Source organism: Hakea prostrata, chromosome 4 (assembly GCF_041222555.1).
Source record: "Hakea prostrata isolate BN-2017 chromosome 4, UWA_Hpros_2, whole genome shotgun sequence".
NCBI classification, from domain to species: Eukaryota; Viridiplantae; Streptophyta; class Magnoliopsida; order Proteales; family Proteaceae; genus Hakea; species Hakea prostrata.
The window spans coordinates 8581837-8601940 of record NC_142603.1 but is presented as its reverse complement, the minus strand read 5'-3'; the positions used below and the strand labels follow the sequence as shown (position 1 = coordinate 8601940).

Sequence of the window (20104 nt, the reverse complement as noted above, 5' to 3'; positions counted from 1 at the left end):
ATTGCATAGATGTCAAAATATCAAACAGATGGAATAAAAAACTGTAGAATTACACAAATTTTAATGGGATACCTGTATGAAAAGTTTCTCCAAGCAAAGGTTTATTGACTGCTTAAAGAAACTGTAAAGATGGCCAAGATAATCGGATTCAATAAACCAATCAGAAGCTGCAACTCAATCAAATTGGGGAACCGAAGGGTATTTTGATATTATCTATTTTAATAAATTAAAATAAAATAATAAAAAAAAGTCCAAAGGACACAAGGGTATTTTTGTCACAAAATTTATTAAACTAACTATTTTTGTTAAGTGTGTCCTTATTTAATCATTTCTTAAAACCACAGGGGAGCCATATGCAAAAGAAAACTTAAACTGGACTAAAAGTGACATGGGCCAAACCTCAGGGGGGTCCATATGAAAATTACCCCATTTCTACCATAAACATTTTCTTCCATTAATGTTGATTGTTCGTCCCATATATGTAGCTGAACACAAAAGAAGAAAGAAAAATAAAAAAATCTATATCCTATTGTAGCAGAAGCCATCGCACTTGGAGACTCTCCAATGAAGTAAAAGCCTTCACCTCCCTAAATTGATTATCGAAAGTGATAATCAAGCACTTATTTAACTACTTACCTCTGCCACCAACACCCCAGACCCATGGAAGGTGCACTACTTGCTGCAAGACATTAGACATCTAGTCAATGAATTTTGTGATGCTCACTTTACACATTATCCACCATGAGACAAAGTGACAAACTATGTTGCTGACACTAGTGCTTCATTTATTTACTCAACGCCCCGCCCTTTGTTTCATTTCTATTATTTTTTGAGTCTCTAGATTGTAAGATCCCTCGAATAATGAATCCCAATCCATGGCTTTAATATGCGTTGCATCAATGTTAACTTTGTAAACACCATATGGGGGAGGAGTCCACAATACTGGTACACATAACTGTTGTCCCACCCTCTCAAAGTTCTTGGCAGGGGGTTGCTATCCAAAATTCTTGAGCAAGCCGAGATGCCCTTGCTATCACCACTTGTGGATGAGAGTTGTCGTGGTTAAAAACTCCTTCATTTCGGGCCAACCATATGTGGCATAATATAAATGACGCTAAGCACTGCAACCAAATCCCCTCCTCTTAGCTAACTGTCATACTTACATTGTAGGCCAAAATTGACTGAGAGAAGGCTTCCAGACCACATGGCTCTTGCAAAAGGAGAATGAAGTAGTACGTGGCCCATTGGTTCAGTCATACCACCAAAGCAACTACAAAGGGGATCTATGTTCATATCCCTTCTTTGAAAATTTTCATCACACGCCATGTCATTAGCTACGACTCTTGGTGGATAAGAATCCTAAGATACCCAAGGATTGGAATGTGGCCATCCTGTCCTGCACGGAATGGACAAGGCTTTCCTTGCCAAAGCATTTGCCTTACAAAACTTACAAAATGTTAAAGCTTACAAAACTCCAACACTCCCAGTCAACTCAATGAAATCATTCAAAACATGCTTGACAAAATGGTGATTATGGTTACTTTTATCTTCCAAAGACATAAGGAAAACATTGGTTCTATGGTGTAGTGGTTAGCACTCTGGACTTTGAATCCAGCGACCTGGGTTCGACTCCCGGTAGGACCTTTTAATTTTAGATAAAAAGTTTAAGGTTAAATTTCAGCATACCTACAAGACATTGGCAAATTTTATCTTTTTTGGTAGTAAAAAGGTTAAATTTTAGCAATACCTATAAGATATTGGCAAATTTATTGTGTTGGAGTATCCTAAAATTATTCCAAAATGTAATCGATTTACATTGCATATATAACATGTCTAACCAATACAATCATTATCGACCAATGTGTATTAGTTTTGGCTACAAACATGTCAATGATATAAAAGCTAATGATGACCAAATTGTTTAAAAATGAAAATTTGTTGTAGTATAATCTTCAAATGTTATATTGACCTCCTTATCTTGAACTTGATTATTATCTTAGCTCTAATCATCCAAAAATGTAGTTGTGTTAGAACTCATACCAAACAGTCTAATTATTAATTACTCATATATTAATATAGTAGTATGAAACCGATTTTTGAACCTGACAAAACATATTATATATCTAAAATTTTGATTTATGTTAAGCGGCTTTCTCCTGGCTATGCTGGACTAAAAAATTAAGCTGCTCTGAACCCTAAGCTACCCTAGCCCGTTTGTGTTTTCACATATATCAACCTAACAGCTCAAAACCATTTGTAAAAAACAGATTAGCTGGGTTTGAGCTTGGGCTTGTTGAGCACATTAAAACCTCGACTTTAAGCAGGGCCCAGAATGATGCTGTGAAGAAAAGCTCTCCTTAGCATTTCTATTGTTTTCTTTGGTTGGGTGGATAGCATTTCTATTGACTTGAACACCAAAATTCAACCTTTCTATCATTCTATGTATATATGAAGTTAGTTGGGACTTGGCTTCTGGTTTACAAATCAACCACTTTGTACGAGGGAATATGAAGATGGAACATGTAGACACTTTGAACAAAGCTAAAAGCAGGTGGCTTTATAACTGGATTTGGGTAATATTATGGTACATATGGATATGGACTTGATCCCACACTGTATATTCTTCACTGTTGGCGACAACAAGTGCCAGACAACATGGTTTGGATGTAATAGTTTTATAGGTAGGGCTAGCTATAGAAGACTTCGAAAGGTTGAAACCAAGAACAACACAACAAAACCCAGCACGTAAATGCCAGAATGCAACCATACTTGTCTTCTATATAGAGAGAAAGACAGGTTGATCAGCTTCCACATGCAGCCCACTGTATAATCACCATCTCACCTTGATTTCTTATGTATCGTGTCTTCATATCTCATTCTTACGTCTCTTTCCATCATGCATAGATGTAGATATATGTAATACGAGCATGCTTATGTGTTAAGATCTGTGGGATTTACATGCTCTATAATTCCACGCAATTATTTGTAATCAGTAAGATTATGACACAGGACAATTAGTTATCTAAATATCACAATTAAAATAAAAACAAACTCTTAAGTAAATCTCCAAGTAGCACCAGCTAGATACAAGAGTTGCATTTGTGTAGTGTTATATGTAGTACCTCATAAAAGTGAAGTTAAGAAAAACAAATAAAGTTCCTCACTTAAGTACTACTGTCCCTTGGATACCTTCCACCACCCTTAATAAAAATCATTCTAGCTCGACTCTCAAAGTGTCCCCATCATCCCTCTCTCTCTCTCTCTTTTCCCTCTCAACTCCAAGAGAAGAGCCAGGCAGCACGTCATGAGTGAGAGAGCTTCTTTTGCGACACTTCTTCTCTTCTCTTTTCTTTCTCTTCTTTTCATGGGTGTTTCCACTTTCGTCCCGAGCACGACGCCCAAACAACAACAACGAACCCCTAAACAAAAGAGGAAGCAGCAGAAGCAAGTCAAGCAGCAACCTTCTTCATGGGATCAATTCAAGAGCTTGCTCACATGCAAACACATTGAAGCTTCCAAAGTTCAAGACCCTTCAAAGAACGTCGTAGGTGGAAACATGAAGCTGGGTTCTTCTTGTAGATCTATCTGTAGTTTCCATGACGTGGTTCATGGGAACAGAAGAGTGGTGGACAGGGCTGATAATTCCCCGGAGAGCAGTTCTCTGGGTCAGGAAACGGCTCTACTGAGCCGGACACCGGTGACGTCTGGTTCATCAACTCGCTCTTCAGCTTCTACTAGGTCCAACAATGGAAGAACTTACTCTTCTTCTTCTTCTAGAGGAATGCAATTAAGGAAGCTTTCTGGCTGCTATGAGTGCCATTCCATTATTGAACCCAGCAGGTGCTTTTTACTTAATTGCTAATTAATCTTTCTAAATTCTTGTTTAATTTGATTTAATTAACATAGTACTAAAAAAAAAAATGCAGGAATCCATCTTCAAGGGCTACTATCCGTGCTTGCCCTCAATGTGGAGAGGTCTTCCACAAGATTGAAAGCCTGGAGTTTCATCAAACAGTCAAGCACGCTGGTATTATCAAATTGCCCTTTACTTTTACCGACTTAAGAGCCTAGATATTCAATCAATGAAGGGTGTTAAAGTATTTTCAGCTATAGTTTTCTGACTTTTCGGGTTCGTTTGGTTGCTGGGTTCGTGATTTTTTTTTATTACTCGAATTCAACAAATGCAGTTATGGAGCTAAGTCCTGAAGATTCAGGGCGTAACATAGTGGAGATAATCTTCAAATCGAGCTGGTTGAAGAAGGACAATCCGATCTGCGTGATCGAACGGATACTAAAGGTCCACAACACCCAAAAGACGATCCAACGGTTCGAGGATTGCAGAGACGCAGTCAAGACACGTGTGATCAGTAACGCCAAGAAGAACCCCCGGTGCGCCGCTGACGGCAACGAGCTGCTAAGGTTTCACTGCACCACCTTAACCTGCGCACTGGGCGCACGGGGATCGTCAACCTTGTGCGACAGCATGCCGGGTTGTGGGGTGTGCACCATCATCAGGCACGGGTTCTCGGGGCAGGCACAGGATTTCAAGGGGGTGCGCACTACAGCAAGCAGTGGTAGGGCCCACGACTTCCTTGATGCTAATTGTACGCAAGAAAGACGTGCCATGCTGGTGTGCCGGGTGATCGCGGGTAGGGTGAAGCGCGTTATGTACGACGCGCCGCCAGAGGAGGAGAGTGGGTCGGTTACCGGAACTTATGATTCCATCGCCGGAGATGCGGGAGCATACACGAATCTGGAGGAACTATTCATCTGCAATCCCAGGGCTATTCTTCCATGTTTCGTCGTCATATACAAAAGCTCTAGACTGACCTGAATCACCTGATATGCATGTGCAAGAGGAGTGGGACCCCCCGTTTTTCTTTTGTATGATTAGAGGTCTCGATGTCTCTTGTCTGTATATACGGCGATCTTTCTATATTGTCTCACATGTCATCTTTTTTAAGGGTAAGGGTCTCACGTGTCAATGTAATAAAAGAGTGTTAAATCGTAATTGCATGAGAATTCATTACATTTATGTGAAATTTCAAATTATTAGATAAACCAAAGCGCACAAGGCATGAGGAAGGCGAATGTGGAGGGTTTTGGCGTGCCTCACGCTTTGGAGCGAGTTGCTTGTGATAAGGTGGTGAATATATCGTAGCGGAACTCTTTCGCTTGGAAATGCTGATGTGGTATGACCTTCGTGTAGATATAAAACGCCAAACAAGCAATAGCTGGGCCTATCCAGAAGACCCAATGTCGGTCCCACAGTAGCCCACCTCTAACAATTGCCGATCCAAGACATCGTGCAGGGTTCATCCCTGCACCAGCGTAGCCCTTCGTCGTCGTCAGCGTCACCGACACAAACACCAATACTCCTACAACGATGCCGATGCCTGAAAACACGCCTACAGGCCCACGGGCCTGGGCTTGGCGATGATCGAACGATACCCATACGCAACAGAAAAGTAACACGAATGTGCAAATGATCTCAAGCCAAAGCGCTGGAGCCGTAGCGATGCCCACTGTGGTAGGCCCATTTGGGCCCATTGTGCCGATTGTGAGAGTGCAGCCCGCAAGCGCATAAGCATCCTGGATTTCGCTGTTGATCACGGCCTTCAGTGCTAGGGCGCCCAGCACGCCACCAATGCATTGTGCTAACAGGTAAATGGCAGCTCGAGAAGGAGAAATAAGACCGACAAGAGCGGCGGAGAAAGACATGGCAGGGTTAAGAAAGCCGCCGGAGACTGGCGCGGTGGCAAGAAGCAGAATTGTGACGAAGAAGGCGATGAGGACAGACTCTAGAACGTTTGGTGTTGCCGTGTTTGTCTCGCAGGAGGCGATGTAGATAGCATCTAGTGCAAAAACCATGGTGGCCGTGCCCAGAAGTTCTCCTATGGAAGCTCGCCATGTCTGATATTTATATAAATTACCAGTATCAGTCTATTTCATTATGTGTTATGAACTAGCTAGTTCGACTGAGAGTGAAGATCTCACAGAATTCAAAACTACCTGCAAAGAGTAGAACTCTTCCAATCCCATCCTTTCACTCATGGTGATGGGCTCTAGCGTTTTCTTCCCATCATCTCCAATCTTATTGTCTACGAAGCTGTAAAGATCAACAAAGAGAATTACTTTTCAAATTGTATTAAAAGAAAAAAAAGATACTGGTATATATACTGAGCTAGTTAAGAATCTATTTGCCTTGGTGTAGAAGAGAAACGGTGGACTTTGTGATAGAGACTTTCTTCGTCATTAGAAAACCCAGCATTTGCTGCCATCTTTCAATGAAGTTCTGATCTAGCTTTCTTGAGTTCAGTGTCTGTGTGCGCTTGTATATATAGGAACTTCAGAGCAGAGACTGGTTGGCCGACGAAAGTATGGATAAGACATACTGGTTTGAAGGCAAGGATTCTGCATGGAGCAGTCTGACCTCATTCTCTAAAAAGGATCCAAAATGTTTCTTTCGTGGTAAGAGGTGGAAATATGGGGAGAAAGATCTATATTTTGTCTACTTATTTTGGAATCTTATACATTAAACTGTTTTTTTTTTTTTTTTAATAAAAAAGCAACAATGAATTTACATATAAAATACACAGAGAAAAGGGGTACTTGTATATTTAATGAGAAGAGTGATGTTGGGAGAGGGGATCGATAGCAAGTTGAGAGAGCTCCATCTATGTCAGTTTCTGTAGATTATGAATTGCATGTTTTCGGAAAATTTTGGCTGCAATCATTCCTCCTGTTTTTTATCATATGTGCTGATTGGAATATTTCTTACCTTTGGGTGTACAAGTACTTCTTTAGAATTTAAAGTTTTTCAAAATATCTTACAAGATTCTTTAGAATTTAAAGTTTTTCAAAATATCTTACAAGATTCCATATCAATACATATGATTCAGATCACAACAAAAAAAACTTCACCAAGTTTTATCCTGTTATGTTCGTGGGACATAGAGTGCATGATTCCTAGATTTAATACTTTACTTAAAAAAAATAAATTTAATACTTTGAATCTACTTGTTTCAAAGTATCTCATTTTATCTTGTAGTGTAGTTGATGAGCAAAGCTAAGAGAATCCTTTGAGTTTAAACTTGAGTTGCTTGAAAAGAATTTCAACAAGTGGATCCAATCCATTCGAAGGGGGAGCAGAGCAGCAAGCAAGCAAAACATGGGAAGAGATATGGATTGAACCGGAAGAATTTGCATCCCATTAACCTCTTATCCATTCTCATTTGATCACAGCAAGGGTGCAAGTCAAAATAGAAAAACTTAGATTGGACTATCATGAAGATTGAAATCCTGATGATTATACCAAACCGTTCTTCCAGCGACCTAACCCAACCTAGTAATTAAGTTAACACCAAAGAACTTGATTGGGCCCACATCCTCATGATATAGCATGGCATCTGCATTGTTGACATTGGCCACAAAAGACAACTCATCCACAGGTACAACTTCAACCTCATCACCATTCTAGAATACAAGAACGACCTGGCAGAGGGTGGAAGGGATACATAGATTGGGGTGCCCCTACCGTACTCCAGTTTGGTAGTTTCCACTGCCTATTTAGGGTTGAGCTTTGGGATTTGACACAGTTAGAAGGTGAAGAGTTCAGATCATATTGCAACCACTAACCAATTTGTCTTATTTTATTTTCAATGGTTGAAGACTAGTGCTGGATTAGGGTTAACCAAAAGCTACCTGACTCTATCAGGATAAAGGTGGATTGGTTTAGAGGAACCCTGGCAAGGTATTGTTTAGAGAACCTGAGGAACCATAGGTTTGAGTACATAGTATTTCATGAGTCTAGCGTGTAGGGTAAGTTTGTGTTGTATTTTATTGACACTTCTACTTGGAAAATTGACAGTAGCTAATCCCCTACTATCAATTTTCATAAGTGTAATGAAATCTCAATTTTACCCCTAACATCATTAAAATACAGAAATACCCTTAAATTGAATTAAAAGACTAAGCCCCCGACTATTATTTCGGGAAAGTCGTAGGGACACCCCAAGATTATTGGTGAAAATGACAAACACCCAAGATAATTGGCAAAAAGCACAAACATTTTAAAACTATGCCAAATTGGTTATGATCCTGTAAAATGTCTCATAAATTTGTACAATAGTATACTTAGTTAGCAATTCTATTAAGTCATAGTTGAATAATTTCACAATTCATAAATTGCCCTTAAATCTTTTGTAACTTTATAGTGTTGCCCTTAGTATAATAGAATCCTAAATATTATCTTTCTGCTTCCTCCTTTTGTCATTTTATATTATTAAGATATAGATTAATACAAGTCAAAATATATTCATTTTCTTTAATCAACTGCTAGTTCGGGGGTGGGGGGAGGTTGATTGGCAATTTGACCTAATTTGAGGTGTCTATGTTTTTCTCCAATTATCTTATAATGTCCAAAATCTTTTCCATTTTTAACCTTATGCCCACTCACTATTACTAACATGGCAAATCTTTCTATTACCATCAATAGCTTGTCTTCTTTCATACTTTATGATTTAATTTATCCTAAATTTAAACTCATCATGACCAAAGTAGTGTGCCTATTCTTTACCCCACCCCTGACCAAAAAAAAAGAAAAAAGAAGAAAAAGGGAACTAAAGTTTTTCTAATTTTAAAGCAAACATCCCCGATCTCTTTTTTTCTTTTCTTCCTGTGCTATGACCTTTCTCACCACATTATTCTTGACAAAGTTTCCCCAAATTTGATGGATTGAAACCTAAATAGATTCTAGGCTTGCAGTGAAATACTGAAATGTTTCTAAGATGTTATTTGGATTTATTATCTTCATGCGTTCCTCTATTCTTTGTTATTTTTTTTGAATATTTACCGGATAATCCCCAAGACACAACAATGCCTTTCTAAGAGACAAAGGAGATTGAGGTTTCTAATTTTACACACTCCACACAGACATGAAACCTCTTTCCATTAAGCTAGAGAGGATTGAAAGAATAGGTAACCCAAAGAAAGGGGAAGGAGAAGGGGAAAGGGAAGGGAGGGAGGGGGGAGAGTAGAGAAGAAACTAGAAGGCTTCCAAGCAGGCAATTGGCGTTGCCCGTGAGAAAGCATTAACCATGTTCATTGAAGGTTTTTTTTCTTTTTTTTTTCTTTTGCTAGAAAGAGAAATTTTCTTAATTAAACTGGTTAAAACAGTACATAGGTCATATAGATTTACACTTGTCCACATCTTCCTTTGGCTTCCATGGATGAAGTATACTGCCATCTTTCTAAACGAAGTAGAAAAAAGGAATTTTTTTTTTGGTAAGAGAAAAAAGGAATTTTGAATGGGCCATAAGATGGTTCATTTGTCCCAGAGATAATATTAATCAAAAGGTTGGTGAAGCCTAGGATTTAGGTTTGGATAAGAGACCAAGTACTTCTTTCTCACAACACCAGATTTCTCTAATCTGGTATGAGAGAAGTTGAACGTGACCTACCCTTTTGATTACAATCAAGCGTATCTTCCAAAAAAAATACTTAGCATCTATGTAGCCCAAAGAAATAACTGGGAATGAAGCGTCCACCATGTTCATTTCATCTTCGAACATGGAGAATTGCACAACTGAAGCAATGATCTCTGAGAGATACTGAGTTTTTAATTCCAAAAATCCTACTGCCCAGATTTACTTAGTCCATTCACAAGAAAGAAAGATGCATCAAGTGGATTATGCACAATCACTGCAAATGACACAAGGAGATGTCATCGAAGTCCACCAATTAGATAAAATGATCTTAATTGGTATTCCCGCATTTAAAATTTAGGATGATTAATGTTAAATTTCTAAAAGAGCCTCTACCAAGAAGAAAACTCGTGGTTGATATTAGAAAGTTTCAAAGCAAGTAAAGCCTTCCCAGCAAGCTTAGTTGTAAAAGTTCCATTTGAAGGGACCAAAGAAATCCATGAGTCAAGAAGTATTTTGTAACTTTAAAGAGAGCACATAATTAGATGCTAAAGCTGGAAAGAGGTTTTAAGGTCCAATCTTAAGTAAAATCTTCTTCAAACCATGTCTGCAACACTGGAACTCCTCGATTGAGGATTGTTATCAAAGGTACCAAGTTTATGATCAGAGGCATATGGGACCCATGGATCATACCAGAAGAAGCTCTCATCTTGATTTTCCATCCTCTTAAAGAACATTCCTGCAAGAATAGGTAGAATGCTTCTCAAGGTGATCCAATCCCAATATCCTTTCTTAGCCATTGCTTGTGGATCAAAAAGTAGATGATTGAGGAAAGTATTTTGCACAAAGAATTTGGATCCACGAGGAGTCTTTTGAATTCAACGTCACTAACCTTGTTTCAGAAGTGTCATATTACAGTCCTCCATTACATTAAATCCTCGACCTTAGAGAAGCAGCATTTATCCCATGCCACAAGAGTCAACTTCTTACCATTACTCGTATGTCAAAGCCAAGATTTTGGCCAATTAAGTCAATCCTATGACAAATCCCCGGGGAACAAAAAACCCTACATCTAGTATAGAGGTCAGTATAGCTTGAAGAACAAAATGAACAAGGATAGATCTGCCAGCAAAAGAAAGAAAAAGAATGTGCCCTCCAACTAGCAAGTTTGGAATTCATTTGCTCAAGAAACCACTTAGATTTTTTGAACTAGTCCTTCGATGAAATAGATTAGTTCCCAAATACAAAGAAATAAACTTCATTTGTAGAATACTCAAAATAAAAAGAAGTCTCTATCTATCCACGCATCATACATTTCAGCATAAAAAACTTCAATCTTATCTAAATTACTCAATTGAACAGTCCAAGAAATAAACTTCACTCTCAATCAAACCATAAGATTTTGTTTGGAATACCAAACATTTTTCTTGGTAAACAGGAATACCATTAAAGTCATTCCTCATGGTGGAAGATTCCTATACAAATGTAGAAACAAATTGGAATCCATCAAAATTGATGAATTTTTTTTTTTTGGTAAACAAAATTGATGACTTTGAATGCCCCAAAAACAAAAGAATAAAAAAAGAATACTAAAAAGTCAATGGATCCAAATGTGTTACACGTTTTCCGATGAATTCAACAACTTATGTATGATGGGCTGATGGCATGCCTCATGCATTGCGAAGGAGGTAATCAGAACTGTTTTTTGGGGAAGAAAGTCTCCCTTGGTATGGCTTTGACGAAAACATAGAATGCAATAGAAGCTACCGCCGGCCCCACCCAAAACACCCAATGCCGGTCCCACAGTAGCCCCCCTCTAACAACTGCTGGTCCAAAACACCGTGCAGGATTCATTCCTGCACCACCATATCCCTTCACTGTCGTCACAGTAGAAGTCGTATATGTCATCAACCCCACCATGGTTCCTATAATCGAGAACACAAAAGTAGGGCTTGGACCCAATATTCCGCTACGGTTGAATCCAATACCACAGGCGCCGAAGAGAACCACGAACATCGCCAAGGTCTCGAGCCAAAACCCTTGAGCTGTGGACATTGATACAATATTGGTTGAACCAGCTGATGTGAAACTGAGGGCGCAACCTCCGAGCATGAAGTTGCTTTGGATCTCTTTGCTGATGACGGCTTTGACTGCTAGGGCGCCGAGGGTGGCACCTATGCATTGGGCTATAATGTAAATGAAAGCTCGAGTCATGGAAATCATTCCGACGAGTGCAGCAGTGAAGGAGATTGCAGGGTTGAGGTGACCACCGGAGATTGGGAAGATGGCAAGAAGAAGAACCGAGAGGGCGATGCCCATGAGAATCGACATTACCAGGAATGGTAATCCTTGTGTGTCAGTTTCTAAGGTGCCCATGACGATAGTATCCATTGCAAATATCAAACCCGTCATACCCACAAGTTCTGCAACTGATGCTCGCCACATCTGAAACATAAATTAAATGAGGCCAAGAAGAAGATCAGTGAGAGTTTCTCAACAAGAATAAAAAACACCGTATTTTTAGTTTAATTGCCCGTACGTCTAAAGAAGTAAATTCTTCAACTCCCATCTTTGTACCCAAATTGTGCATGAAACTGTTAAACCTTTCTTTCGAAGTGGTAGCTGTTTTTTCCTTCTCATCATCATCTACACTCTTATTAAATACTTCTGTGCTGCAAGTGTGAAGCTGATGTATTAAGGTTGGGGAAGAAGAAGAGAGGGAAAAAATGAAGAAACAAAACCTTATACCAAAGATAGAACACAAATAAAGCAAAACCAGAGACAAGTATCAACTTACCCGGGTTTACATCTGCAGAAATCAAGTTGGGAGTACGGGGGACACTCTTCATCGTTCACAATCACCACATTTGTGTCCATTGTTTTGTTGCTGTAAACTTTGCTTGTTGCACCGAGTGTTTGTTGTTCTGTGCTTTTTGAATGTTCGTTATTTAACAAAGATGACCATATATATATAAGTAGCCGGCAATTTATTTATTATTATTATTATTTTTTTTTGTATCGGTGCTTTTTTAATACTGGAAATTTAATGCTGTCCGCAAAGGTCGAACCCACGACCATATATATATATATATATAATTAGCCGGCAATTTAATTCATATATGGTATGAGGTGCGGTTGTTGTTTGAGGACTAAATTATATGGTTTTTGGTTTCATGAGAGAAGTATATGATTTTTATTTTCTTGACTTTCAAGAAATACTCATTTCTCCCCCCAAAAATAATAACAAGAAGATTTGCACAACAATGTCTTCTTCATTAGGTCATGCTCAAGGAAAACTAGGTTATGATTCGGGCGTATCCATGCGATGGAGACATTAAACTCATGACTCATCTCACGTAATGGATTTCGTATTACTCATCACCTTAATTAAATATTTATAAAACAAATTTGCAAGATTATTTCAATTTGGAACAAATAATATTCAGTTGATTGTATATTGCGTTTTATATAACATCAACTCCTAAATGCCACATGAAAGATGTGACAAAAGGTCATTTTTCATAAATCCTGTGTCTAATATCTCTACAAAACAGAACTTTGACCACGAAATTGATGGATCTTTTTTTTTGTCAAACCTTCAAAGATGAGAAGAAAATCGAAACCTTATGGATTGAGCAGTGAAGAGAGCATTGAAAAGGTTTATCTATCAATTCTCATTGTAAACCCCACTTTTTTCCTTAATAAGAAGAGATATTTTTGGTGTAATCTCTATGAATCTCAAGTTTCTTTTTCATAATGCTGTGAATCTCAACTAGAAAACAATACAGTTCATGGTTTTATAAATGGAGGAAATATTTTCATTAACCGATATAATAATCACATGGCACTTAAAAGATTTGTTACGTTTCAAGGTGTTGAGATCTGGTCTGATCTCTTAAATTCTGTATTTCTGTTGCTTGGTTTAGGGCTCAAGCCCGGCCTACTTCATACCTAGCAAAAATCCAACCCGAGTCCACCCTCAAAGATAAGGGTGGGCTGACTCACTTGGCCCTAAATATAAGAAGAGTGAAGGGTGACTAGAAGGAAATTCACATATGTTGATTTACCTTCATCAACTTCGGCCCGGGGTCCATAGGTCCGGGGGACAGGGGAAGCTGCGATAAGGCCGGAGAGATTTGAATCCATGATCTCCTGGAATTTACTACCTCTACATAAAAGATTGTCACCACTGCACTTGCAACACATTCACAACCTAGGTTCTCTCTAATGTTAAGAGGAATTAACCTACCAAAAAATTTTTACATTATGTAAATCTACCATGATTAATAATGGGACCTTAATGACCGTCCATAGAAGGGTTCGAAGGAGGTAATCCATGAATGTTTTTTTTCTTTAACAACTATATCTAAGTAGTAACCCCGAGGGGTGGCTCAGTTGGCAAAGCCCAACGCTTCCACATAGGAGGTCAGAGTTCGAGTCTCCTCGGTGCTAAGGGCGAAGCCCCGCCTATATTAATTATATAAAAAACGCCTTGAGGATGTAGTCATGGTGCACGCAAGCTGGCCCAGATGAACCTCATTCCAAAAAAAAACTATATCTAAGTAGTTTTTTATACAAGAGGTCTTTCTAAAAATATTTAGTCTGGTTCTTTTCTACCAAAAAAGAGATAAAGTGTGGCTACTAGTTATAGTAACCTGTATTCTCTTTTTTTCTTCTTGGTAGCCGGTGAGTTTTATTAAGAGGGGGGGGGGAGAATATTACTAATATAGGCGTCGCCGGATGGGTGCGAACCCAAGATAACCCTGTATTCTCTTGATAATAAAGTAGATCTTATAAAAAATGTGACCATTCATTTTGTAGATCATTCTTTCTTGAATTGTTTCAAATTTAATTTTTATACACAAGGATTTTATGCCCTCCCTTTTCGTATTGATGCTCTTTCTAGAAAATATAAAACAATTCAAACTTTAAAATTTGAATATTCTACTATTGAATTTTTTTTTGGGTCTTGAAAAATAATAAAAAATTTATATCCCGATATACTTGACTATTTTATCTTAACATTAAAAAAAAAAATTGAGTATTTTATAAGTTATAACGCATATGAGAAATGATCACACTAAATAATGACATATAATAATCGCTTTATCTAAATACGTTATTCTAATGATGATCAAGTAACGTTTACAAACTAATAATCTAGAAGTTTTGTCTGCATGAAGATGGTCTCAAGAGGATTGAGATTCAGAGGTGGCTCCATGGCCTAGCTAGTTAATTTCGTAATTCAAGAAGCAAATCAGACCGAACCAATAAAAGGTAAACTCAAACAAGCAGCAACCAGAAGGACGACTTGCAAACTATCTTATATTTTTTCTAAGTTAATAGACAGTTGCCATTGGTTGAAATTTCTTAAGCAACAAATCAAGATTTGATTTGTATACTCTATCACAGATTCACACTGCAGTTTGTATGTGCCAAGCAAAGAATATACATATATATAGTGAGACAAAAAAATCAACGTGAATTACGAGTGATATTTATATGTATCTCTCTTTGAATCCTGTGTTTCGAATATTCAATATCTTTTGTTGTTTTTGTAAGATTAAATCTAGCCATATTACATAGATTTGATAAAAATAATTATGATAATAATAATACAAGATGATGAAATATACCTTATGTAAAATTTGTTGAAGATAAAACAGTAGAATCTTTTCTTTGGTCTTTCACAAAGAACGAACCTGAGATTGATCAAGGTTGATTATATGATTATACTTAGATATTTTTCCTCTTGAATACTCCTCCCTAACTGGCTCAATGGAACATTTTATGTGTAGAGAATAATATGATGTATTAGGAATTAGAGGATGAACCTAACATCTTTTATATAAACCAACTTATTAGATCTTCCTATTAGCCCACATTAGCCAGTTTACATAATAATTTTAATGACAAACTAATAAAGAAACTAAATCAAAGAATAATACAATCAATGAAGCTCATATTGTATAAAACAATTAGACACAATATAAACTAATTAACCATGGCCAAGCACAAAGATGTAAAACAGAAAGGATAAAATCTACTTGATTTGCAGAGGTTACCATGCCACATCTGAAGTGGGTGGTGTTGGACAAATGGACCTCACCCCGGGGGGGGTCAATCAGGGTTCATTTTGGTCTCAACAGTTGATTAAGTGGCTCATAGCGTGTGATTGTCAACCCTATGATCAAGATCACTATGACTCTTTCATTGCTTCACTTGCATGGCTGTGATAATTAAGGCTAATGATGGAGTTAACGTTGGATAAGACGTTTTTCGTAATTGTTCTCTTCTCTATCTAACTTCTTATATCGTGTAACTTAATTAATTAATTACAAGTATAGCTATTTATTTTTCATGTGTTTCCGTTCAAGCGGCCCACCACATTCTTAATGTACACTAATTTTATGTTTTGTCAAAGAAAAGAGTTCACATTTGGCTGAAGATTTTGAAAAATTAAAACTTAGTCACAAAATATTATTATTATTTGGTTTGGTTACCGGTAAGAGAAAAACGCATTCTTCATCATGTCGTATACTTTCATGGGAATTTCACATGTAATAGAAAATCTTACAATTATCTCATATAGTGGATTTCATGAAATTTTCAATCTACTTTTATGTTGAATATTCAACATTTTCAAACTTGATCCATGCTGCAAATTGGCTGTTGATATCATAACTGACATAGTCTATCAAATGAACCTACCCATTACCTACCAAAAAAATTTCGAGATTACATCTTCACAAGAACTTTGGATACTTTAGCATTCCCATGTATGGGGAAATCGAGATTTAAATAAATATAAAATTTTATTTTATTTTTCTAAGAATGAAATTTCAGTTTTCTATTCAGGGTGTCTTTGGCATTTCAAATTTTCAAGCACAAAGCCTTTTTACTTTGGGAAAGACCAGAAACAATTTTAAGTCTTTTAAGAACAAAACTATTTTATAAAACATGTTTAGGAAGTATAAACAGTACACAGTAAAATCTGTTTTTTAAAACAAATTTGAAAATTGTGATAAATTTAAGAAATTTGTCATCTAAATACCTCTTCTAAAACTATTTCACTTAAATCCAATCCAGATTTAAATTTTGATTCAAAAAACAGATGAAACAACAAATAGTCAGAATGTATTTCTTTTAGAAAAAAAAATCATAAATTTCAATTTATATTGTATTTCTACTTCTGAAAATAAGAAATTCAAAAAACTATTTTTAGGTAAACTATCAAATGGGTCTTTTGTTTATTGTGAGTCAAAGATGAAATTACTTCTTTATCCCAGGGTGAGAGCAAGGAGAAAGATGTGGTAGTTCACCCTTCACTCTTGGGCATGAACCATGAGAGAAAGAAATGAATGATTACATTATTCTCAACACTTTGCTTGGGAAACCTTTCACGTGGAATAATATATATCGGATGTGCCACCATATCCCTGGCGTGTCCCGGGCTTTGGTGGTGGTTGTTGTGTGTGAACTGTGAACGCTGGTGAAGAGAACCATTACGAATCTCTTGCACGTTGTACTAATGACGTGGCATGACCTTATATAGTTGAGCGGGCCCACAAGACTGATGAATGTCCCACCAACAATTTTTTTTGGTAAAAGCTTCATTCATGAACTGAAAAGAAAATACAAACACAACAAAGAAAATAAAAAAATACAAAAGATAAATGCATGAGAACATAATGTTCGATTCGAACTAGGGAATGGAAAGTGACCAAATGTCATACATGCAATAGACAAGGTCATCAAGGCTAAGGCACGGGTCGAGCTAATCCCTTAGAAAAGTGGTTGTAACAAACATAACAACAATTAAACACAAGGAATACGACACACGTATCCTCCATAAAAAACGCTCAAAGAGGCGACACGCCACAAAAGCGGACATAGACACGCCACAAGGGCGGAGAGATAACACGCCTCAAGGGCTGACACAACAGCCACGACAAAGAGACACCGACGGTGACCAACAACACAAGACTCTCGCAGTAACAAAGCTTCCAGATCCACGGGAGATACTTCCAACCCCGACGTAAAACCTTCAGACCTACGGAATGCACTATAGATTCGCTGATTTTTTTTTTTCTTTTGCCCTTCTTTAAACCACCGACATCCTGGCCCAAGAATAAATCGTGCATGTCATCCGGAAATCAGTGGGTCCCATTCACCAACTGTCCCGTCGAACATCTCAGTAAAAAAAAGCACGAAACGGTGCCTGAAATACAATGAAATGAAAACCACATGGGCATGGCGACGATCCAATGCGTTTCATATTAGGGGCATGGCATCCAGCACGAAACGGTGCCTGAAATGGGTTATTAATAATATGGGCCTTATTAACGGCCCACTATTTGAGTAGAAAAAAGCCATAATTTTAGTTTCGCATTGTCTACACGAAGGTGGTGCAGTAGACATAAAAACAGAGCTAATCTTGGACGTGGAAATGTTGACGTGGTATGATCTTGGTGTATGCGTAAAACGCTACACAAGCAATAGCTGGGCCGGCCCAGAAGACCCAGTGCCTGTCCCAAAGGTGTCCCCCTCTAACAATCGCCGGCCCAATACACCGTGCGGGGTTCATTCCAGCACCACCGTAACCCTTCTTCGCCGTCACCGTGGTCGACACAAACACCAACAGCCCCACAACGATACCGATAACCGAAAACACGATAACCGGCCCACGGGCCTTAGCTTGGCGATGGTCGAATGCAATCCATACAGAGGCGAAAAGTAACACAAACGTGCATATTATCTCAAGCCAGAGTCCTGGGCCTGTCTCAATGCCTACAGTAATGGGCCCATCTGGGCCTGGTGCGATGACGCTGAGGGTGCAACCACCAAGTGAGAAGGAACTCTCAATTTTGCTACTGACCACGGCCTTGAGTGCTAAGGCGCCAAGCACGGCACCGATGCATTGGGCTAACATGTAAATGATAGCTCTAGACACAGAGATGAGGCCGATGAGCACGGCGGAGAAAGAGATGATGGGGTTGACATGGCCACCGGAGATTGGAAAGGTGGCGAGGAGAACAATTGTGAAGGTGAGGGTGGCGAGGGCTGCTGTTAGGAGGTTTGGTGTTTGTATGTTTGTCTCGTAGGAGGAGATGACAATGGTGTCTAGCGCAAAAACCAAAGTGGCACTTCCCAGAAGTTCTGCTACGGATGCTTGCCAAACCTGCAAGCAAAAGAGCTCTTCTAATCCCAACCTTGTGCTCAAGATTTTAGGCTTTTGTGAATTCCTTCCATCATCTTCCAACCTGCATAAACCCATATCAATTAATTCCAAAGCGTTTGATTCATAAACAGTAGAGCTAGCGAGTATTTACTTGCCTTGGTGTAGAAGATGAGCAAGGTTGAACTTGGACTTTGTGGTAGACACTTTCCTCATCAGTGGCGACCACAGCATTTGTAGCCATTTTACCAGGAAAACTTTTAGCTTTCTTGAGAGTTCACTGAGTGTGCTTGATCGAGGGATTAATATAAGAGAGAATCGATGGCAGAAATTGAATGGCTGACCGAAAATATAGATAGGATGCATTAAAAGGCAAAGAAGATGGTGATTCATTACTTAAATTATGATGTGTTTCTTGGTGGAGTAGGAGGAAGCAGTTGTAAACAATAAATTGTGAACACTTCTATATGGATTAAGCCATGTATATATAACTCATGTTGTTTTTTAGTTTTTCTTTTTCATGTTTTTCATTTAAGTTGGGCCTAAATTGTGGTCTGCCCACTTATGTGGCCAATAAGTTATAAGATAATAGTCTTTCACCAATTAACTCAACCACGTAAAGTTAAGAAGTAACAGTTTTTGTTAATCTAGGAGAGGCAAGAATCCATTATTGATCCATGGTAATGTTTCTTGAATCTTGATGAGAGTTTACAAAATTGGTATTCAAGGCCGACAGTCAACGATGAACATCAAGACTTTCAAAGTTGAATTGATCCTACTTTAACAAATAAATAAATAAGTTAATTATGCTAATCTAGAATTTGAATCCTTTCCACACAACTTGCTTATACAATTTATATAGTCACACTTACATGAGTATGAGACTTATACTCACTATGCTTACACTTATGTGAGTGTGAGTGTTTGAGTGTATGGATAAGTTGGGTGGAGAGGATTTGGACTTGTTGATTAATCGTAGTTGATGTTAAATAAAATATTAAAATTTAAAAAAAAAAAAAAAAAGATCATTGAGAACGAGAGCTCATACAAGTAGTAACATTTGCCTTATATAATTACAAAAGTCAAGAATTAGATAACGGCTACTATGTCAGGAGTTCAACTAACAGGCCAATCTAATCGTAATTATCCCATCAAATAATTTTTTTGGAAAGGTAGCTTGTTACTATGGGGTGAGATGGCGGGTCTTTAACCACTTGACTAACCCATCATTGGCATCCCATCAAATAATTGCAACTCAATTATATTTTTGACCAATGGAATGAGAGAATAAATTGTGTTATTGTTAAATTGTCAATTTATCAATTCAAAATTTTAACTTAGAAGCCAAGAAGTAATGTTTCATTATATCCCTTGTGCCCATGAGACCTACAATTAATCTTGGTCCCTCCAAGTTTGGATAAGGACATATTTATTGTACTTTCTTTTAGAACTTATCCCAAGACATTTTAATCCCAATGATCAATGCTATTGAAGTTAACTA

At 38.0% G+C, this 20104-nt stretch overlaps 4 protein-coding genes, 1 long non-coding RNA gene and 1 other non-coding gene across 6 annotated transcripts; 2 read left to right on the top strand and 4 right to left on the bottom strand.

Annotated features, from left to right (window-relative positions):
* Window positions 1–1572: 1572 nt before the first annotated feature.
* On the top strand, window positions 1573–1644 carry TRNAQ-UUG (transfer RNA glutamine (anticodon UUG)). The gene has a single exon. It is a non-coding gene; the product is annotated as a tRNA-Gln (tRNA).
* A 1561-nt stretch (window positions 1645–3205) lies between these two features.
* On the top strand, window positions 3206–5011 carry LOC149017617 (uncharacterized). The gene is made up of 3 exons (XM_089154197.1): window positions 3206–3840; window positions 3927–4027; window positions 4188–5011. The coding sequence occupies exons 1-3, from the start codon at window positions 3305–3307 to the stop codon at window positions 4832–4834; spliced, it is 1284 nt and encodes a 427-aa protein (XP_089010323.1). The 5' UTR covers window positions 3206–3304; the 3' UTR covers window positions 4835–5011.
* Window positions 5012–5112: 101 nt separating this feature from the next.
* LOC149017616 (uncharacterized) lies at window positions 5113–6281 on the bottom strand. The gene is made up of 3 exons (XM_089153027.1): window positions 6205–6281; window positions 6013–6109; window positions 5113–5913 (listed from the first exon to the last, which is right to left on the bottom strand). Exons 1-3 carry the CDS (start codon window positions 6279–6281, stop codon window positions 5113–5115), a joined length of 975 nt encoding a protein of 324 aa, XP_089009153.1.
* Window positions 6282–11117: 4836 nt separating this feature from the next.
* LOC149017615 (uncharacterized) lies at window positions 11118–11480 on the bottom strand. Its single transcript, XM_089153026.1, has one exon. The coding sequence runs from the start codon at window positions 11478–11480 to the stop codon at window positions 11118–11120; it is 363 nt and encodes a 120-aa protein (XP_089009152.1).
* A 155-nt stretch (window positions 11481–11635) lies between these two features.
* Window positions 11636–12295, bottom strand: LOC149017614 (uncharacterized). Its single transcript, XR_016172971.1, has 3 exons — window positions 12223–12295; window positions 11965–12097; window positions 11636–11870 (listed from the first exon to the last, which is right to left on the bottom strand). It is a non-coding gene; the product is annotated as an uncharacterized LOC149017614 (long non-coding RNA).
* Window positions 12296–17102: 4807 nt separating this feature from the next.
* Window positions 17103–18890, bottom strand: LOC149017613 (putative aquaporin TIP3-2). The gene is made up of 2 exons (XM_089151934.1): window positions 18762–18890; window positions 17103–18688 (listed from the first exon to the last, which is right to left on the bottom strand). The coding sequence occupies exons 1-2, from the start codon at window positions 18845–18847 to the stop codon at window positions 17857–17859; spliced, it is 918 nt and encodes a 305-aa protein (XP_089008060.1). The 5' UTR covers window positions 18848–18890; the 3' UTR covers window positions 17103–17856.
* Window positions 18891–20104: the final 1214 nt, after the last annotated feature.

Coding starts and splice junctions, on each gene's coding strand:
- LOC149017615 (XM_089153026.1), bottom strand. CDS start 11,480: ATGTCCACAGCTCAAGGGTTTTGGCTCGAGACCTTGGCGATGTTCGTG.
- LOC149017617 (XM_089154197.1), top strand. CDS start 3,305: ATGAGTGAGAGAGCTTCTTTTGCGACACTTCTTCTCTTCTCTTTTCTT. Junction 3,841..3,926: donor TCCATTATTGAACCCAGCAG/GTGCTTTTTACT, acceptor AAAAAAATGCAG/GAATCCATCTTCAAGGGCTA. Junction 4,028..4,187: donor TCAAACAGTCAAGCACGCTG/GTATTATCAAAT, acceptor CAACAAATGCAG/TTATGGAGCTAAGTCCTGAA.
- LOC149017616 (XM_089153027.1), bottom strand. CDS start 6,281: ATGGCAGCAAATGCTGGGTTTTCTAATGACGAAGAAAGTCTCTATCAC. Junction 6,110..6,204: donor CGTTTCTCTTCTACACCAAG/GCAAATAGATTC, acceptor TGATCTTTACAG/CTTCGTAGACAATAAGATTG. Junction 5,914..6,012: donor AAGAGTTCTACTCTTTGCAG/GTAGTTTTGAAT, acceptor TATAAATATCAG/ACATGGCGAGCTTCCATAGG.
- LOC149017613 (XM_089151934.1), bottom strand. CDS start 18,847: ATGGCTACAAATGCTGTGGTCGCCACTGATGAGGAAAGTGTCTACCAC. Junction 18,689..18,761: donor TGCTCATCTTCTACACCAAG/GCAAGTAAATAC, acceptor GGGTTTATGCAG/GTTGGAAGATGATGGAAGGA.